This window comes from Pipra filicauda, unplaced genomic scaffold, assembly GCF_003945595.2.
Source record: "Pipra filicauda isolate LSUMZ 115617 unplaced genomic scaffold, ASM394559v2 scaffold25_size4600443_pilon, whole genome shotgun sequence".
Taxonomy (NCBI): Eukaryota; Metazoa; Chordata; class Aves; order Passeriformes; family Pipridae; genus Pipra; species Pipra filicauda.
The window spans coordinates 1,924,362-1,943,810 of record NW_024104376.1 but is presented as its reverse complement, the minus strand read 5'-3'; the positions used below and the strand labels follow the sequence as shown (position 1 = coordinate 1,943,810).

The window sequence follows — 19,449 nt, the reverse complement described above, 5'->3', positions numbered from 1 at the left end:
AGTCTTTGTGATGAAAAGATTCTAGGTCATGATCATCTTAGAACAGTTACTTTATACAGGGGTTGTGCCACCCTCTGAATCAGAGCTTTTGGGGACATTTTTCTTAATTGCTAATATGGAAATGAAACAGTGCCTTACTTTTATACAGCAGGCAGGCAGGTGAGGGCACCACACCGTGCCCTGAGTTGGTGTTTGATGGTAATTCAATCTCATATCCTACAGGCAAATTCTCCATGACACTGTGGGCATAGCTGGCAGGTCCAAGCCACAGGTAGATGTCCACCTTTGCCTGCACAGTCCAGCCCAGAGGGCGCTTGCCTGGTAACTGTAGAAAAAATCCCCCCATCACCAACAAGCTCAAAACAGATGGCTGGATGCCAAGTACTACCAAGCCAGAGTAAAATAAAGGAGCATTCACTGAGCTGATATGATAAATGGAATTTCTCTACAGCAAGAGACCCTGAGACTCATTTAGCACAAGAAACTTCAGTGATTCCTAGGGAAGAATAAGTAATTTTCTCAATTGACAGTCTATGTAAATGACATACTGCCTAATATGCAGAGGTTTGTGCAGGCTACCTTATAGTGCAATCAGTCATAACTGATACCCTACTTTGCCCAGACTTCAGCCCACTTTCCATGTCATGAAGTTTTGCTGGTCTCCCATAGTTAGTCCCGTATATTACTAAAAATATTACTCCATTGGGCAGGTTAGAAAACATTTCCACTCTAAAATGTTACTAGTCTTGACCTATTATTTCCTTTCTTCTTATTTCATTTATATCTGCTAGATATTTGCTGAGGACTGCAACTAGAGTTTAGTACTATCTGTTCCTAAGGTAATTCTAGATACTGAAGTGGGTGGACAGTTAACTGTGCATTTTTTTGTTTCATGAAGGCAAATAGTACTTTGTTTAACAAGTACCTATGGCAACTATCAACAGCTTAGATATTTCTATCTAGTCTTCAGCTGTGCTTTATGGGAGTACTCCCAGCAGCGCAAGGTGGAAAACCAAGTCATTATATGAAGTTACTGTTGTCTTGTGCGTTTGGGCTTTTCCTGATGGCCACAGTAACAATTATATTGCACAATATTCCACTGCAGGTACTACCAGTCACAGTGCCTTTGCAGGAGTGTATCCACTAAGACTTCCTTCAAGATGAATAATCCCATAACAGTATTTTATACATATATTGCACAAACCTAGGCAGGCTTTAAAAAGAAGTATAAATAATTGCTATATTACCCCTGAATAGCTAGGTTACCTTGCTATCTGAGTTGCTGAGTGCTGATCTCTTACCAGTCTCCTCCCAGGCTTTCATGTGCTGCATTCTGACATCTTTGCCAGAAAAGAGGCTGTACCTCTTCTGTTTATGTATACAGCCATAGATAAACAATGCTCTACACTTGCCATAACAAGCAGTCAGAGAACTAATTACTCATACATCAAAAGCCTAGCAGTGATAGAGTGCTTGAAGAATGACAAGCATACATGTAAGAAGCAAATATTAATAAATGGCAGATATAAATATGTATACTTTATACATTACAAAAATGAGCCTGTAAAATACAATCCCTGGAAGAAATTTAAATACCAAATGCTCCACAGGCATTACCTGTGTTTGCAGAGTGCCACAAACTTACTTTGAGGAAATAGGTTTTAATCTTCCCACAGTCCTTGCCGCTCTGCTCCTTCGCTGGGGAGTAGAGTATGTTTTTTGCTGGGATTCTTGCATATGCAACTCTCTTGTTGTTGCTGAGCATCCAAATGAACACATCAGGCACTGTATTCTGTGGCTGTTCAATAGGAATATTGAAGTAAAACTGATTTTTTTTCCGTGAACCACCACCATTATTTTTTGTTGAAACACTCTCTACTAAGAGCTGATTCCCTCATGGCTCCTGTGTAGCGGCAGATATGCACCTGAACTACAAGAGGCTGTCACCTCGTGCTTTGCAGTCCATACCTCCATTTCTAATTACAGCTGAAGGTAAGGAGCTTTGCAGAGTGACTAAGGAGAGCCCACTTCATAAATCATTTTATGACAAACTAAAACTAAGAATCTGGGTGCAACTCTGTCTCAGGAAATAACTTACCCACAGGCTTTATAGTAACTCCCATGGAAATACCATCAACTTCATCTATGCTGGCAAACCAAAAAGGACCAGGGCCAAACTCAAGCACTGGCATATGATCATCGTTCTGCTTGTAAGGATGCTTGATGAGATTGCCTTGCCCTGTCCCATATCATGTTTCCCCATATAAAGCCTGAGCATGGTTTGCAGCAGAGATCTGCCAAGGAGCTGTTCCCTGGAAGAACTTTGTAAAAGGTCACTCTGTTTTAGGGAGGAAGAGAATTTTGATGTAGGCTGCAAACCATGCCAGGCTGTGCCACTTGCTCTCTGAGCCAGGGAATAGCCATGGCCCTGCTTAGTTTGCTAGCACAGGCAGCTCTCAGAGGGACAGCACTCTGCTGCCCGGATTTTCGCCTGACCAAACATGTCCATTCTTCTGCTATTCTCAGGCTTAATAATATAGACACCTCTGGGCTCCTATCTGTCCAAATCACTACATCCATGCAAGTGGACACATGAATTCAAATCAGAAAGCTGGCTTCTCCAAGCTAGGATGACAAACCTATTTTAAAAAAATTACCTTATTTAAAAAAAAAAAAGGGAAAAAAAAAAGAAAAAAAAAGAAAAATCTCTGTAGAGCATCCACTCCATACCAGATAGCCCAGTGTTTCCTGTCTTGGTTTGTTAATAACTTTACTTTATGCAAAACAATACTGGGTCCAGATATCCAAAGGAGAATTCTTTAGATAACCAAGCCAGGACCTACTTCTAACATGAGATTATTAAAATCAAAGTCAAGTCCTGGATTTTAAATTCATCTGGATTCTGTGTGCATTACCTCATCAACTAAGAATCGAATTTTATCTATGAAGCTCTGAGTCTCACGAATCATTTCATCTAGTGGCATCTTCTTTTTCTGATGCTGAACAATTCCCTTGGCATCACTGGACATTGCTTCCTGCAGCCAAGAAAGACAATATGTACTTTTTTATGCATCATCAAGTAGTTTGAACTGGAGGAGAAAACAGTCAAGTTGAAAAGAGAAGATGGAGACAGTTCAAGGTTTCTTTGTCACAACAGAAACTGATCAACTCTTTGAAACTGAATAACGTAAAATGAGAATATCCCCCATTTTGTCTCTGTCTGTACATACACTGCATGTATGGAAGTCCTAAGAAATATGTGATTACCACATGGAATTATTGGGCCTTGGTTCTGACAGAAGGTACAACCTCCATCCAGTTTGGTTTCTTTTCACTGGTTCCTTAGAGGAGGTGACTAGGTCCAGGAATATCAAATGCCAGACTTTACTGGTTTTGAAGTTCAGCACCACCACAGTAATTAAATGCCTAACATTTTGTGTTAATTTAGTGATTTTCCACTGGACTCAGCATCATCCCATTTTAAGATGCATGGAAAAGTAAAATCAGCTCATTATTATAATGTCTTATTTGTATTTAAAAACAACATTTTCTGATTTAAGGTATCTCACTACTGTCTATTAAGCACAGCAGGTTATATAAAAAAAAAATTGCTCTCGGACACTATATTAATATGAATTACAAAGAATTCCAGTATGGTGAAATCAAATAGAAAATAAAACGTCTACAAACAGCATGCTTTCAGTTAACATAATTGCATCAATGCTTATAGGGGAAAAAACCGCATACCAGCTCTTGCTTGAACAGCATGACTCTCTTTTTGTCCAAAGCAGTGTAGTTCAACCCTTTGGGCTTCTTTTCAGCAATGGTCATGAAGACCCTAGGATACATGAAGAACAGATTCTTTAAATGTGTTATTTTTTTAATGTGAGCTGCTAAAATACATTGGAATGTTCTGTGTCTGCTGCAGTACACGAACCAGAAGACAAAGATTCTGAAGTTCTCTAAAACAAATGTTATGCACCCATAAGATTCAAAAAATAGAGTCCAAAACTTCTGCATCACACTTCACAGAAATGGGTTAATATGTAGAAATTAGGGTTTATATCTATTTTGAGCCAAATCATGTCATCTGACACAGAACCCACTGGGTGATTTATACCAGCATATGCAATCCTTTGTTTTTATCTTAACACCATTCTTTTTTTGCAGTGTGTCTATCACACACTTTATTAAGTCCTACTTATCCCATATTCATTCTATTCTTAGGGTCCAGGAAGCAAAAAAAAAAATATGACAGTGATTGGCAGTGATCTGTTCTCAATATTGAATATTGAAAATAAAAATAAAACATTTTCTCTGTTTAAACAGAAACTGCAATTTGGGAAGGCCTCTTCCCCTATAGCAGAATAAACAAAATATATATATCTCAGTAAGTTTACTGTACTTTTTCTTGATTACCATCAGTTTCCTTGTCTAGCCTTGAATTTGTAGCCAACATTAAGAGTGATTTTCTGTATTCTAGTATTTGTAGTTACCTGCTTTGACTGATAAAGTCATTTAGGGTCTTCTTCAGTTTTTCCTCAGCTGCAATCTCTGAAACCTTGATCAAGCCCTTTACTTGCTCTAATGATTCTTCCTATGAAAAACACATGGAAAAGCTGTTATGCAAAGGAGGGCACTTTGTCACTCTGCCAGTGCTGTAACACCATTAGCCATGACAAACAAGAATGAGGGAGGTGACTTTGTAACCTGACAGAACAGAACATTTGATATATTGTTACACTGGAAGTGTGCAGAGAGAAGACTCCAGCAGCAGGATGTATTCTGACCTGTTCCCAGTCTTTCCAATTACTAGTTCAAGATACTACTGCTTGTAGCAGCTTTTTTTTTTTTTTTTTCACTTCTTTGATGAAGATCTGCCAGTGGGAAACATTATCCACCAGGTAGGAGAAAAAAAGTTATTTCTCCTTGGTTCTGTTCCAGCAAGGCCTGTAGGTTATCAGGTGCCCTGACAAATATATCTCTCCATATATATATATTCAGATGTTCAATTTTCAAATATCTGAGTTCAAAATGTTGACTTATAAGCTACTGCTTTCTCGTGATACAGCCCTGCATAAGTATGACTTCAGCATTGCTGCTCATGAAGTATAGAAGGATAAATAAGGGATGGGGCACTCTTAATCTCAGTGCCCAAAATTAAAATATTCAACATTAGAAGTCACTTTAAAAAAAACAAAACCAAAAAAAACCCACAAAACAAAATCTACTTACTTGAGACTGTTGATAATCAATTTAAACAAGGGTAGAAAAAAACATCATTATGGGAAAACGCTATGACTAGGGCGTCACAGTGGCTGCCCATGAGATGATATGCCATTCTGTCTCTTGCAATGTATTTAGAAAACTAAAAGCAAAAAGTGTCCTTTAAGGTGTCCAGAATAAATATATGGCAAGAAGACATTAGAGGAAGAGCCAAGGTGAGAGAATTATTCTACGTCTCATATTTTAATTCTTTGAATGTTCTTACAAAGAATAAAACACTTTTGAGGAAAGAAGACCTCAACTCTATAGGCCCCTCAGAGAAATTGTGGACAAGAATGTTTGACTAGCTCTAACAGTTCAAAGCAATTTGGGGGGGGGAAGGAAGGGTTATCAGCTACTTTCTCGCAAAATGAACAGCAAGGAATGCATCTGGGGGAAATTTTGAAGGCCTGATTTGGGAAATGTGGCTTCTCACTGTCATACTTTGCTGAATACATGAGCCTGGGAGGATAGTTGCCACTTACCAGGTGATCTGCCATTTTCTCAAGGGTGTTGGAAGAGTATAGACGAAAGGTCTGGTTGCCCCAGTAGCTCTTGACACAGACACAGGGCTTCCTCTCATCATATGGCAGGTACTGGTAGTTCCTGTGGAAACAAAGTACTGAGCAGATCATGAAGGTGAGGGAGCAGTTCAAGGGGAAGCATAGAAAAGAAAAATTGTTTGGCGCTCTCACAGCACAGAAACTGAAGACACAATGGGATGTGTTCACATGCGTTAACCAGCAAATACTGGAGAGAGCCAACACAAACATCACTTATGCTACCTGTGAGATCCCTGAAGAGAAAAAGTTTGAAGTCAGTGGATCTAATTTTAGTGCTTTCCAGGGTGGGAGAAAAGCCAGGCAAAGAGGCATGCACAGAAGCTCTGGAATATCAATGGTGGGAAGCCACAAGGGAAAAAGGAGCAAATATTAATATCTGATCACCTCTTCAAAAGGAATGGCTCCACACACTGCACAGTGGGAGAACAACGGCCGCCTCAACACCATGTTGCTTTTACAACATGCTCTTTTTCAGAAGCAATAGCTTGTGGAGATTGATGTTCCTTGGCAGAAGCTAATCTACGCGACCCTGCTTAGTAAAAGCGATACCAAGCTCATAATAACTCAGTGATAAAATGCATAGAATCATAGAATCATAGAATCAGATGGGTTGGAAAGGACCTCTGAGATCATCAAGTCCAACCCTTGATCCACTACCACCACAGTTGCTAGACCATGGCACTAAGTGCCACGTCCAGCCTCATCTTAAAAACCTCCAGGGACGGAGAATCCACCACTTCCCTGGGCAGCCCATTCCAATGGCTGATTACCCTCTCTGTAAAGAATTTCTTTCTAATATCTAACCTAAACCTCCCCCGGCATCTACCGCTCTCTCTTTTCCCACTTTTGATCTTCAGTCCAAGCTGTCATATTGACTGGTTTGTAATGCTGCTTTCTTTGGGTGTTCAGCTACATGAGTGTCCTGTACTGAAAAAAATGAGCATGATGATAGCAAACCAGAGTCTCTGCAGACCTGCCACGAAGCTGGATGTTCTGATTAGAACTGTGATAGGCACTATGTCAAGTCCAGGTACCCAATAAGCACGTTGTCCTCCATTTATATAAATACTATAACTTTATGAAACACATTGCTCAGCCATACTGGACTTAATACTAGAGGTCTCACCATTTTCTGTACTAATGGTGGGACAGTGGAGAATTTTTTAATGCCTATGAATGTTTATAAACTGCTTTATGTTCTCAGATACTCTAAGGCATTTCAGATAGAACTGGCCACATGTGTTTGATCACTAAGCCAAGCCCACAGAAACCAAATCCCTCGCCACCCTTGAGCAATAACTCCTAACTTCCACACATCCCTAAGAGGTTTATGTGAGAAGTTCTTCTGTTTAAAAAGATTAATATCTCCTGAACAACTTCATTTTACTGCCCTTTGTGATATCAAAAGATAGACAGAATTTCCCATTTTCTTTCTCCTCAATAATCTACAGCAAGGTGAGCATTAGCCATTGAATTTGGTGAATAGCACAGCTACCCAGGTCTTGGGCATCATTAATTTTGGTGCTTTTGTAAAAGGGAAAAACAATTCAACTATCTCCTAGAGCCAGAACATCTTAACCTGAAGTTCATAGAGATTGTGAGTTTTTAATTGGATTTACTAAGAAAATTATATAGCCATGAAATAATTCACACAGACAATTGAACTCTCATGTCTGTTATTCCTGCTATAACAATTTTGGGGAACTTTTTCAGTGTTAGCTTATCCTTACTATACATTTTGACATAAATGTGGAAAACTCCTGGCAGTTCCATGTTGTCTGCTTTAGAAGTCTTATTGTTCTGCCTGTTCCTTTTATTAGTTAGTGGTCTTAATCTCCGAAATGGACTCTTTCTTTTGTTTTTCATTGTTCATTTATGATCCTAAAAAGCAGAGTTTATCTAAACTATCGGATATCCCATTAAGTACTTATTAATACAAATACTGGTGAGACCAGTAAGATGCCATTATGAGATGACATCAAAAAGTCATTAATTGGTAACTATGGCTGGCCAAACTGTTTTAGATAGCACAGGAGGGAATAAAAGATGCAGTATTCTACATAAATTTGAGGAAAAGGGAAATTTAATGAGAGAACTTGGTTAGTATTGGTGTGAGCCAAGAAGCAAATATCAGAATTGAAGACTGATACATTCTTTTACAATGGTTCTTTAAATCTAAATTCTTGTTAAGGGAAAAACTAAAAAGTCCCACAGTCTTTCCGTGAGGATAATAGTCCTCCATATGTATGCAAATCTGCAGTTCTGTTAATGAAGAGAGGCAGCTATCCTTCTATCAAACGTTCTTTTTTCCCCCCTTCTCTGCAGAAACAAAATTTTCTACGATGGTACTTTCATTCTTATTTTCTTCCACTACCTCTTATTTAATCCCACTGAGCAATTGATTGCAGGAAAGAATGAAAGTATTTTTTAAGTTCAGAGATGTCCAGAAATCAAACAGATCCAGGTTGATACTTCCCACCTGGTCCTTGTATCTGTAAACTGCTTGGCCTTCTAAAGAAAGAGGTACCATCTAGTCATGGCAGTCAACAATATGGGGTTCTACTATCAAAGCAACAAAGAAAATATTTCTTTTTATTAGCACCTTTGAAATTAATTAAAGCTTTATGCTTCTGCTTATAAACAAGGCCATTTAGAACGGTTCTGCATGTTATCATCCATTGCTCCATTCCTTTTTTCAAGGATTATTTCCTCCTACTTCTGTTCCTACTTGCTATTTAACTATCTGTAATTATTAGCTCTAGAAAGTGTTCTGGGAAGCTGACTTTGTCTTGATCAGATTTCAATATTTTACATGTGATATTCTGCTTTTGGAGCTGGTAACTGGGTGGATGTTACTTGTAATCACAACGTGGCACCCTAAAACAGGGATGGCACTGGAGAATTTGCATTTTTCTGTAGCTTTCTGATGTACAGTTCGTGTACCACAGCCCTTTTAGAAAGGGTTCAAAAGCCCATGAGGCCAAGATCAAATGAGTATAAAATGGCTCAGAGCCATTCACTTCAGTGGAAACTGAAAATTTACTATTGTGAAAGACGTAATTGAGGATTTGAAAGCCCCAGTTTCACACAAACTGTTTAATACTGCCAGGGCTCATCAATGAGTCCCACGGGAATAAAAATTAGGAACCAGAGTCCTATATGAAAAACAGATCCTCACCTGTTTCCCCCTGTGATCAGTGGTTTCTCAGGGAGTGTGGTAGATATCAGGGGTACTCCAAGGTCATGAGAAATGTCATCCCCCCCCTCATGCAACAGACTTTCTTCTGCTTCTTCATCACGCGTCTTCTTCTTCCCTCCAGCTCCTGCTGACACCCCATCAGTAATATTTCCAAAGTTACCTAGAGACATAGCGTTACCAGAGATGACTGTCTTGGAGGTGGTAAATATGAACGAGGTTTAAAAAAAGATCAGTCATACCAATGGAAAATCTTTGACCCCTCCTGTTCATTAGCCATTCTGGCCACACCACAGTTTATAAAGGTCCTGATAGGTTATCTTGGCACCAATAACATCAAACTCCAGGACAGTGCTTCCTTACCTGCCCTCTGTGATATATCTAGTACATCACATCACATTACTAAGAGATATGATCCTCTGATTGCTGGCTTTTGCAAAAGAAATTCAGAAACAAAAACAACACTGCTGTTGACATTTCTAGTCTCAGGAGCCCTGATATGGGACTGATTTACATAGAAAATGTATGTCTTTACAACATATGGATGATCATTCCAGTCTGATCTCAGAAGTGCTAAAAGTCATTTTTAGACAAGTAAATTCTGCATACTAGAGTTGCATAGATAGTAATAACAATGCTTTGAAGCCTCAGCTTCAAGCCTAATGCCAGACAACTCTGCTAATGATACAGTCATCTTCCCTGATAGGATTTTGCCTTAAAGGGCAATTATCAGCACTGGGAAAGAGGTGCATCCATCAAACTGATAACTACAGATTTTGAGACAGGCAGGAAACATTCCCTACAGGAGAAGGACGTGCTGAATCACCCCATAGGACATCCTGATCTGGACTTTTGGTTCAGCCTTTCATGTAAATAATGTATTAATTCCAACAAGAATCACTATAATTTCTTGCCGAAATATACAAATGAGTTTCTTGTGATTCTTAGCTCTGCTTCCTACTAAGTTTCAGCAAGAATCAGTATCACTCATTGCTTGCCCTGTTTGTCACAGACATCTCTCCCTGCACACACGGCCTTACAGTTGAGCACAGTCATGTACACAAGCACAAAGACTGGAAGTTCCAGGGTGCTTCTGTGCCCTTAACTCTTTGTGGGTCTGGTACAGCAATAAACCCCCTCAAGGGAGATGAGATCAATTCAAGCTTCTCTCTCAAGAGAAATTTCTTTTGTTTTGAAAATATCCACTCACTGTTCATGAAAATGTCTTCATTTTCTCTGCTCCTGGGGACAATTTAGCTCCACCATGAGGAGATCCCTCAGGCAGTACAGTCCTGCTTTACACTGGAGGAGGACAAGACTTAAGGAGGAGGATCTTAGGACAAGCTGTGCATGCATTTTGAGGCTTGCCTGTAAATCACCCCCATGCCACACTCATAGATTCACATGTAGCTCAGTGGGGTTGGCCAAGACAGTTCCCAGGGATCCTCCCCACAAAGGGGGTCCCTCAGTTAGCTGGGTCCCTCCCAGTTAGCTGGGAACTAACTGCAATGGACACCACAGAATGAACTCTGCCCTGAAGTGAATTATCTGAGTTTGGTCTCCCAAGAGATTAAGAGGCTAAATACTGGCTAAGCTATTGTATATAGTGGGTGAGAGGATTTGTATTAATACAGGGCATTTGGGAATAGAGACAGCTAGGAAATAGTATGCCCAGCTTGACTGCTATCTGGAAAAATTATGGTCAGGGTTTAACTAAAATGTCAGCTCTACTCTGAGGCTGATTCCTGAGCCCTGAGACACAGCTATCAGTAACACCTATCAACCCCTTGCTCCTGAATCTCCTCTCTAGTTTGGAAAAGAGCTTAATATACTTACCAACAGAAACCTCAAAAGTTATTGGTTTGTCCCCAACCTTCCTATCAATCATTGTGGCTTCAAAAAATGTCCCAAAGAGAAGAAATTCCTCAAATTTTTCTTCATAGATCTATTGGAGAAGAAGGAGGAAAATTTGACATTTACTTCCTACTCTTTTTTGTACAGCACAAAGAAGTCTTTGTAAGTCTCAAGCAGTTGTGTTACTATCATAGATCTATCAGTAGGAGGTCGTCAATGAGGCACATTTTGTAGGAAAAAGTAACAGCTCTTGTCTGAGAAATTGATATGTCTGTGTGACTTTGGTCTTGTCAATAGTGTCAAATTATATCATAACTGATTATGTAAAAGCCATTACCCCTCACTTCAGCCCCAGGAGTTGTTACTGTTTAAAGTATTTCAGCATCTTCATGTACTCTTATCCCACCATTCAAACGATACATCTGTGGCAGTTCAAGGGCTGTTTAAGGGCACTCTTTTAGTACAACAGCAACAAGTGAGTGTGGCCATAGTTTTCCTTTTCATTGCAATAGTAAATGCTGCCATCATAATGCATCCAGTTCCACTTTTCCCCTGGATGTCTTTAACCTACTGCCCATGTGTTTGTACTATCAAGACTTTAACCTTGCTCGGAGTCAAGACTTTGACATTTATCTCCCAGTGACGCTGGTAAGATACAGAGATTTTTAGTGTCCACATTTAGATGGCAGCTGTATGCCAAAGCCTACTGAAACAAAGCAGTCCATTGTGGTTTTTTTATCCTGTTGTGTTTTAAACCACAGGCCCAAAGGTAGGAGGGTCTCAGTGGTGGGGGGGATGTGCAGTTCTCTGCTCTTTGCCTTTCCTGGCATCACAGCACAGAAACCAGCAACCCAGTAATCTTGTTTTCAGCTTTTGACAGAATTTGGAAGCATGGGAACGAGAGGGTCTCAACACAGCAACACATCCTGGAAAGTGTAATGGCCTTTTGTGAAGTTTTAAGGATCTGCTAGGCTCTGTTTGCACCTATCAGAGACCCAGCATCTGCTTGTCCCTGGCACAGACTCTCAAGGAAGGGCAGTTAACATCTCTGACACCCTTGGGTCAGTAACAAAGCAAGCTATTAGCACCAAACCAAGACTAAGTTCAAAGGAGATATATTTTATGGCGTGAGTTCTCCCTAAATTTACACCCTGGCTGCCATGATCTTTCGCATGTAAACGCTACTCATTCCACAGCATGGACACCAGCAAACCGTAGCCTACTAGGCAAGATCCTTCTGCAACAGAGCAAGAGGAGAATAAAATATCAGCTGTGCAGGAATATTTGTTTCCCTCACTTTTGCAAAGCAGAAACAGCTATTGACACAGCCCATGATTTCTTCATTTTGAAAAACCTCTGTTTTACACAGTAAAAGGGCATAGGTCTTCGGTGAAAGGGTTACCAGCATCATATATCAAAGCCAACACCACAAACAGATTGCAGCTCCAGAGTAATTTTATCTTCTCTGCCCCTTTTTATTTCCACCATGGAACCCAGAGCATAGGATGCCTAATAAAGCCAAGGCTCAGAGACTATGACACACACATCTATGTCCCATTGCAAAGAAAAAGAATTGCAAATGTTTGATATCTTCTTTGCTGCTGGAATAGGTCAATAAACTTGTGCTGTGGGGATGGATAATTTGCGTCTGTTGTCTCGGAGGCTCTGTGAGACATTTTTTGCATTATATGTAATGTCTCCAGTTCTTGCTTTTCCTTTCAGAGTGTTATAATACAATTACTGTGTCTACTGTAGCATGAAATATTGCTGAATGTCAAAACCAAAAGAATATCAAGCATCACTGTATCATGTTGTTGCCCTTTACTCATTCTGTATTTGAAACGGAGACACAGTATGCAGAAAAAAATCCTTACTACTACTATTAACGTTTGTTAGTGTTACAGCAGGGTTTGTTCCTCTACCTGAAGTATTTTTTTAGAGCCTAAGACCATAGTGTCTGAGCTATTCACAATAATGTATTTCTTCCATATATAGGAAAATCTATATGGAAATCATGGCTGGGCTTCATGAACAAAGATTTGGGGAAGGCTCTACCCACGTTTGTTACAAGCGCGCTGGTGGCTAAAAAGGCCAATACAAGATAGGCACGTCCGGTTGCAAAAGGCACAGCAGAAAGACTTCTTAGGTGGTATATTCTGCAAGACACGATTCTTTCTGCGTTGTCTTTTCTCCTCAAGGGTGATCCTGCGTGCTTTCTCAAAAGCATCAGCAGCGTTATAGATGGTGTGTCTCCAGACCTCCTGATTGGAGGCCAGAGTAGACCAGTTATGGTGATCAACATGGCCAAGGCTGAGATGTTGTTTCAGGGAGTCCTTGTATCTTTTCTTCGGGGCTCCTCTCTTGCGTCAGCCGGTGGCAAGTTCACCATAAAGCAGGATCTCAGGGAGGCGGTGGTCCTTCATCCTGGAGACATGTCCTGCCCATCGCAGCTGTGTTCTGAGCAACATGGCCTCAATACTTGTGACTGCTGCTTGTTCTAGAACAGATGTGTTGGTCACATAATCTGACCAGTGGATGTTTAGGATTGTACGGAGGCAGCGTTGATGGAAGCGTTCTAGGAGACGCAGGTGGTGGTGGTAGATGACCCATGATTCAGATCCATATAAGAGACTAGACAGCACTATGGCTCTGTAAACACTGATCTTTGTACTTTTCTTCAAGTGTTTATTATGCCATACTCTTTTATGGAGTTTTCCAAAAGCACTGTATGCCTTTGCTAACCTGTTGTCTGTCTCTCCGTCGATCTTACCATCCGAGGAGATGAGGCTACCTAGGTAATTAAACTACTGGACTGATTTGAGCTCTGATTCCCCAATGGTGATATGGGGATGATGGAAGATTTCTTACAGTCTTCAGAGAAGAACTGAGGGACAGAGGTAATTTACAACTATATGAGTATATAAAGCAAGACCAGGCCACAAGTTCACACAACTGGCTTGCAGTTAACCTATGCCGTTTCTCTACAAACACACTCCTTGACCTGCTCCAGGGCACAGGCCAAGGAAGAACTCTTGTCAAGGCTAGGCCTCAAGACCAAAGAACAATTGCTCCTCTCCCATTTACTTGTAGAGATGGAGTTGAAAGACCAAGAATCATATCTAGTAAAGAACACAAGTATCTTGAGCACTGAGCCAAAGTTTTGATCAGTGACATAGAATCATTAAGGTTGGAAAAGAGCTCCAAGATCATCAAGTCCAGCCTCCAACTGTAGCAGTTATTATTACAGGAAGGATGCTGAAAGGCATTCTGGGACTTGTAGTTCTCTAGGACTTTCACCCATGCATGTTGAAGTGCTCTAATGTCATTAGTTGAAAGATCACATGTTACAGTTTGACCATTGTATTTAAGCTGGTGTTCTTTGTAATAAACTTAATTCAGTTACTGCACCAAATGTGAGTAATTGAGTTTGTGCAAGACAGGTGCCACATTCAACCAAACACCACCCTGCCCAATCAACCATATCGCAAAACGCCACATCTACTCAGTTTTTGAACACTTCCAGGGATGGTGACTCCACCACTTCCCTGGGAAACCTGTTCCAATGTTTAACCACTCTGAAGACATTTTTCCTGGTATCCAACCTGAACCTCCCCTGGTGGAATTTGATGCCATTTCCCCTTGTCCTAGTTACCTCAGAGAAGAGGCCTCACCTCACCACAGCCTCCTTTCAGGTAGTTCTAGTAGACGTACTGAAGTGGGAGAAAAATTGGTTATGAGAAGAGTTTTTTCCTATTTATTGGATAAAAAAAAAAAAAAAGAGCTTGCATGTGCACCAATGCCGCTCCCAGACAGTGATGTGATGGAGCAGAGAAGCAAATCTCAGGTACAGGCTCAGCTCCCAAATCCCTGCCACAACTGCACAGCCTTCCCAAAGCACTGTAGTGCAGATCTTCCCATGATGTAACCCTGTACAACAGGTGAAGTTAAGCAAGTAACATCAGTTAACATTAGTTGAAATTGAACATATAATTTTCATTAACTCTCTCTTAAAGTGATTATCGATCTAATACCACACTGGCAATGCAGGGTTAAAGGAGGAGAGCAAAACAAGCTAGACTGTATCTATCTCTCTGCATTTGTACAAAATCTATGTCAGTGATTCCCTACTGACTTCAACTGACAATTACCAATTTTCTTGAATGAATACAGGAAATCAGTACCAGCTGCCCCTGTTGGTTCTCTGTCAATTAGCAGATAATGCATCATATAAGTTTCTGGTGGGGATGTGTGGATGCAGCTAGTGCAAAAGCAACAATAGGACAGGAAACCTGAGTTTTAGGGACACCAAGTCCTACTTAAGAGTTTTTTGAGTTACAGGTACATATTAATGATCCATTTGTGCTGAACTATTATGGGAAGGTCCCAAGACTATGGAGACATGGAGATGCTGTAGGGAGCAGAAAAAGTAGTATTATATGGCCTGAACCCAAACACACGTACCAGTGTCATCCTTGGAGGTTTAGGGACACATGACAACCAATCTCTTACATCATACTGACCTCTAAAGGTACATCAAATGGCTCGACTTCCACTTCGGTTGAGTTCATCTTATTTGAAGGAGCAGCTGACTTTCGATCCTCTCCTGTTTTCTCAGTTTTGTCTTTTCCTTTAAGTGCTTTGAAGTCTTTACCTTTGGATGACAACTTGATATCCTTGATAATACTTGAAAACTTTGACTCTCGGGCTCCTCCTGAAAGTATTTCCACAGCAATCTCAATGAAGAGACGTCCCCTGAAGGAAACCCCTTCTCCAAAACCTTCATTAAGCTCCTGGTGGTCATCAATGAGGCTGTGGTTCCGGGGTGAGCCATAGAGATTGATCCAGGCAGGCCCAAAGGTAGGTAAAAACCCTGGAGATAAAGTACCTTTTATGGCATTTCTGTTTGGTGTTAGTATGCTCTCCTCACTGTCTGCTCCAAGAAATCTTGCCTCGTGCACACCAAAAGCCAAATATCATTTCTGTGCAGTGGGGACCACTTCATACAGAGCATGGTTTTGCCTCTGCCAATACCCAACCCAGGACTGTGCTGGTATGGAGCTCTTTCTCAGAAGGTGTTTGTACCACACATGCTGGGTCAGGAGGTCTATTGCATCTCTTGAATAAAAGAGCTTGCTTCTATAGACTGAGGGCTGGGACATGAAGGGGGAGTAATGAAGGCTTTCTCTTTTAGGCTAAAATATTTCCACATCCATGTCACTTCTCAGCTTATACGAATTTTTCTTTTATTTTCTGATTAGGGACTTGGATACACATTTGAATTAGCGGGTTTAAGGAGTTACTGTGCCTTTGCTGAGCTGTGATAACTGAACATGTTCCACACATGGATCACACAACATAAACATGGTTATAAATGTAGACTCAAACACAGGTGAAAAGACTCCAGGTAGTGAGCCTCACCTCACATAGGTGCAGACAACACACTAGTCCATGGCTGTGATAGCACCCAGCTGAGCGTTACCTAAACACTTTGCTTTTACTGGGTAGATAAAAAACACAAGCCTGCTCTGCCTTTGATTTTCAGTGATTTTCAGGTTTTGTGTTTATTGCCCAACAGAAACTCACATGAACTATGAACTTACATTAGTCATCCTTAATGACTAGAGTAGACTATTGCCACAGTCACAAAGAAGGTACCAAATTATGCAGCAGTCCTTTAACAAGAAAGACAGTGGCAGACCACCATACAACAGGCACAGTGTAAAATGATGTCAAATTAAGCAACAGAAGGTCTCTCAGAACCAACACTTGAGCTCTGGACATTCCTAAAATGGGATTAACCAGTGCCTAGTTTCCATGCAAGTAGATTTTACCTTAGGGGCATTATCCTGGAACATTTTCACCTTTACCTTTGTCACCGTCCTGTTCATTTGATATTTTCTTCAAATCAATGAAGTGTGTGGCTAAAGCCACATCATTCATGCTGCCTTCATCCCAGACCTGGATTTTGACTCTTCGACAGAGTGGAGGGAACATTTCCTTGAAGATAATCTGTTCTTGCCACACTGGATCTGCACAGTTCTTTTGTACTGTTGTCCGGCCCTGAAATGGAAGTCCAGTAAACTTAACCCCAGAGGGGTTGAAGTCTAGAGAATGGCAATGAGCATAGCACAGATTGCACTTAGCAATATCTCTCTAGTAATTTTTAAAGCACAAATATCCTATCTTGAAAGTACTTTGGCTTTTCTATTTGCTTGTTTATTTTGCCTTCCATATCTAACAAAAGACTACGTTATTGCTAAAGAATTCTTACCTGCACATCAGAACCTGGAACAAAACTCTTCAGGGTCCCTTTGCACAAAATATATCTGTAAAGACAGACTTTGGCATTTCTGCTGCAAATTGCACATCTTCAAATGGCTTTTGAAATATCTGGGTAGCGGTGATGTAGTGCAGTTTGTCTCATAAAAGATTAAATTCATTAATTCTGCCAGGCTGCATGTACCAATGGGATACCTTAAACGAGGCAATTTATCTAGCAAAAAATCTAGCCATTTATTTGGCTCACATTCTGGTCAATGCCTATGCTAGAGGTGTAGGTTCCAGAGCTATTCCTCCTAAACTGTAGGAGATGTCAGGGTTGTATCATAATCCACGCAGTTGCTGGCTGTGGCAGAACTTCTGCTTTCACATTCAGTGGGGAGAACTGAATCAGGAAACCCACGAACACTACTTCTGAAACCATAGTTTATACACCAGTGTGCAAACTCACATCAGTGACTCATTCTTATGTATTCTTCAGTCCTCTATTGAACCTGAAGGTTTCATGCATTTGAATGTTTTAACCCATACTAGTTTGAGAAGTAACACTTTGCAATTTGGATTCACAACAAAACATGAAATCAGCACCAAGGGCCTTGTTCTCATGCCTGAAATGTCTGGAAAGGACTGACTGAACCTGTCCCTAAGGCTTCCTTGCACACAGAAAACATTGCTGGTTTAAAATAATTGCCAGTTTGATTCTTTCCTTATTTACACCAATAATCAAGACTCCCTGACACACGTTTCATGGATGTACCCCAGAGAAACCAAGCCCCTGGACCTCCTCTACACTCCTCTTCCACCAAAGTCAGAAGCTCCTCTCAGCAGTCACACCATGTTTGATGTCAAAGTTGCTCTGGAAGCAATGAAGCGAGGCAGCACTGAGACAGTCTGCTACAATGCTTACTCTACCCACAGAAAGCTGCAAGGGTTCTGAATTTCAGTACAGTAATTCAGAAATCAATACACAGCCCTAAAATCCAGACTGAACCATCCTTACTGATTTCAGTCTTGCTTCCTTATTTCACTCTAGGGAGACCAGAACATAGCACTTACCTAATACCATGCTGGGTAAATCACTGTCTTGTAACTCGATGTTTTAGTAACAGTGCTACAGAATCCTCTTTCCCCTCCTGCTGCCTGCCTCTAACCTACTGCTGTGAGGCTGATAATAGATCTGCTGGCATTAAGTGTCTCCATCACTGTATTCCTGCATAATTTAAGAACTGAAAAATTTCTGATGGCAGAAATATGTGTTTTACTTAATTTATGTAACTATAAGTTAAAGGACATCAGCATAATCACCTGCCTGTAGCACAGCTAATAGGAAAGAAGGTCTATTTTTGTGATCAAGAGGATCCCAATTACCATTTGACCTGCAAACATGACCACCACATAGGGATCCACAAGGTCCTTACTGTCGCCTATGAACGCTTTGGTGACATTGGCCATGATGCTAGAGTTCATCTTCGGAAGTCCTTCTGCTTTGTAAATTCTCACATAAAATCTGGCCCATGGTCTTTCAGATGGAAAGCCTTTGGGGATCAAGAGGTTTCTGAAAGAAAAAACAAGAAGCTGTTTTCTTAAAATTGAAAACTCAGACAATGAAGTGATATTTTTTCCAACAGTACTGTCACCTCAAGTTAGCATGCATCCTGAGAAGACACAAAAAGGTGTATGAATTTGCTTCTGCATCTAAACTAAAAAAATTCTCATTACCATGAGAAAATGATACAGCATTACTCGACAAACTTGTCTGTGTGATATAGAATCAGGTCCAGTTAGATCAGACTGCTCAGGACCTTGTCCAGTAAATTCTGAATATCTTCAAGGACAGAGATTTGCCCCTCTCTCTGGCCCCCTGTTACACATGACCATCTTCATGGTAAAAAAATCTATTCTGAAATTCCCTTGTTCTAACTTGCATCCAAAGCCTCTCCTTCATCTACATACTTCTACTCATTCATCTGAAAAGAGGCCTCTTCATGCAGGATACCCCTTAGACTGCTCTTCTTAATGCTCAAGAAACTAACATCCACCACCTTCCCCTGTGGACCATTTGCTCCATCTCTCCCTCATCTTCGTGACTCTCCACAGACTTGGTCCAATAGGTTAGCACTGACCAGAAGCATTGCCCCAGTAAAATTTGAAGTATGCTGGTAGCATATTTACCACATTGAACTTCTGTGTTTTACAAGGAGAATGATAATGCACTCGAGTTTATCTAAGGATATGGAAAATATCCACGCATACATATCTGATAGTGGCAAAGGAATAATTTTTCCTCATATT

The 19,449-nt window shown here is 40.6% G+C and overlaps 1 protein-coding gene across 1 annotated transcript in view; it reads right to left on the bottom strand.

Moving 5' to 3' along the window:
• Positions 1 to 19,449, bottom strand: part of FER1L6 (fer-1 like family member 6) — a 72,110-nt gene that overhangs the window by 34,346 nt on the left and 18,315 nt on the right. Inside the window, exons 9-19 of the mRNA XM_027726978.2 lie at positions 18,526 to 18,712; positions 16,746 to 16,938; positions 15,399 to 15,748; positions 10,861 to 10,969; positions 9,007 to 9,187; positions 5,751 to 5,871; positions 4,497 to 4,597; positions 3,748 to 3,838; positions 2,916 to 3,035; positions 1,646 to 1,798; positions 139 to 325 (exon numbers count right to left, since the gene is read on the bottom strand). Coding sequence (XP_027582779.2) covers positions 139 to 325; positions 1,646 to 1,798; positions 2,916 to 3,035; positions 3,748 to 3,838; positions 4,497 to 4,597; positions 5,751 to 5,871; positions 9,007 to 9,187; positions 10,861 to 10,969; positions 15,399 to 15,748; positions 16,746 to 16,938; positions 18,526 to 18,712 — 1,793 coding nt within the window. The remainder of the gene's footprint in view (positions 1 to 138; positions 326 to 1,645; positions 1,799 to 2,915; positions 3,036 to 3,747; positions 3,839 to 4,496; positions 4,598 to 5,750; positions 5,872 to 9,006; positions 9,188 to 10,860; positions 10,970 to 15,398; positions 15,749 to 16,745; positions 16,939 to 18,525; positions 18,713 to 19,449) is intronic.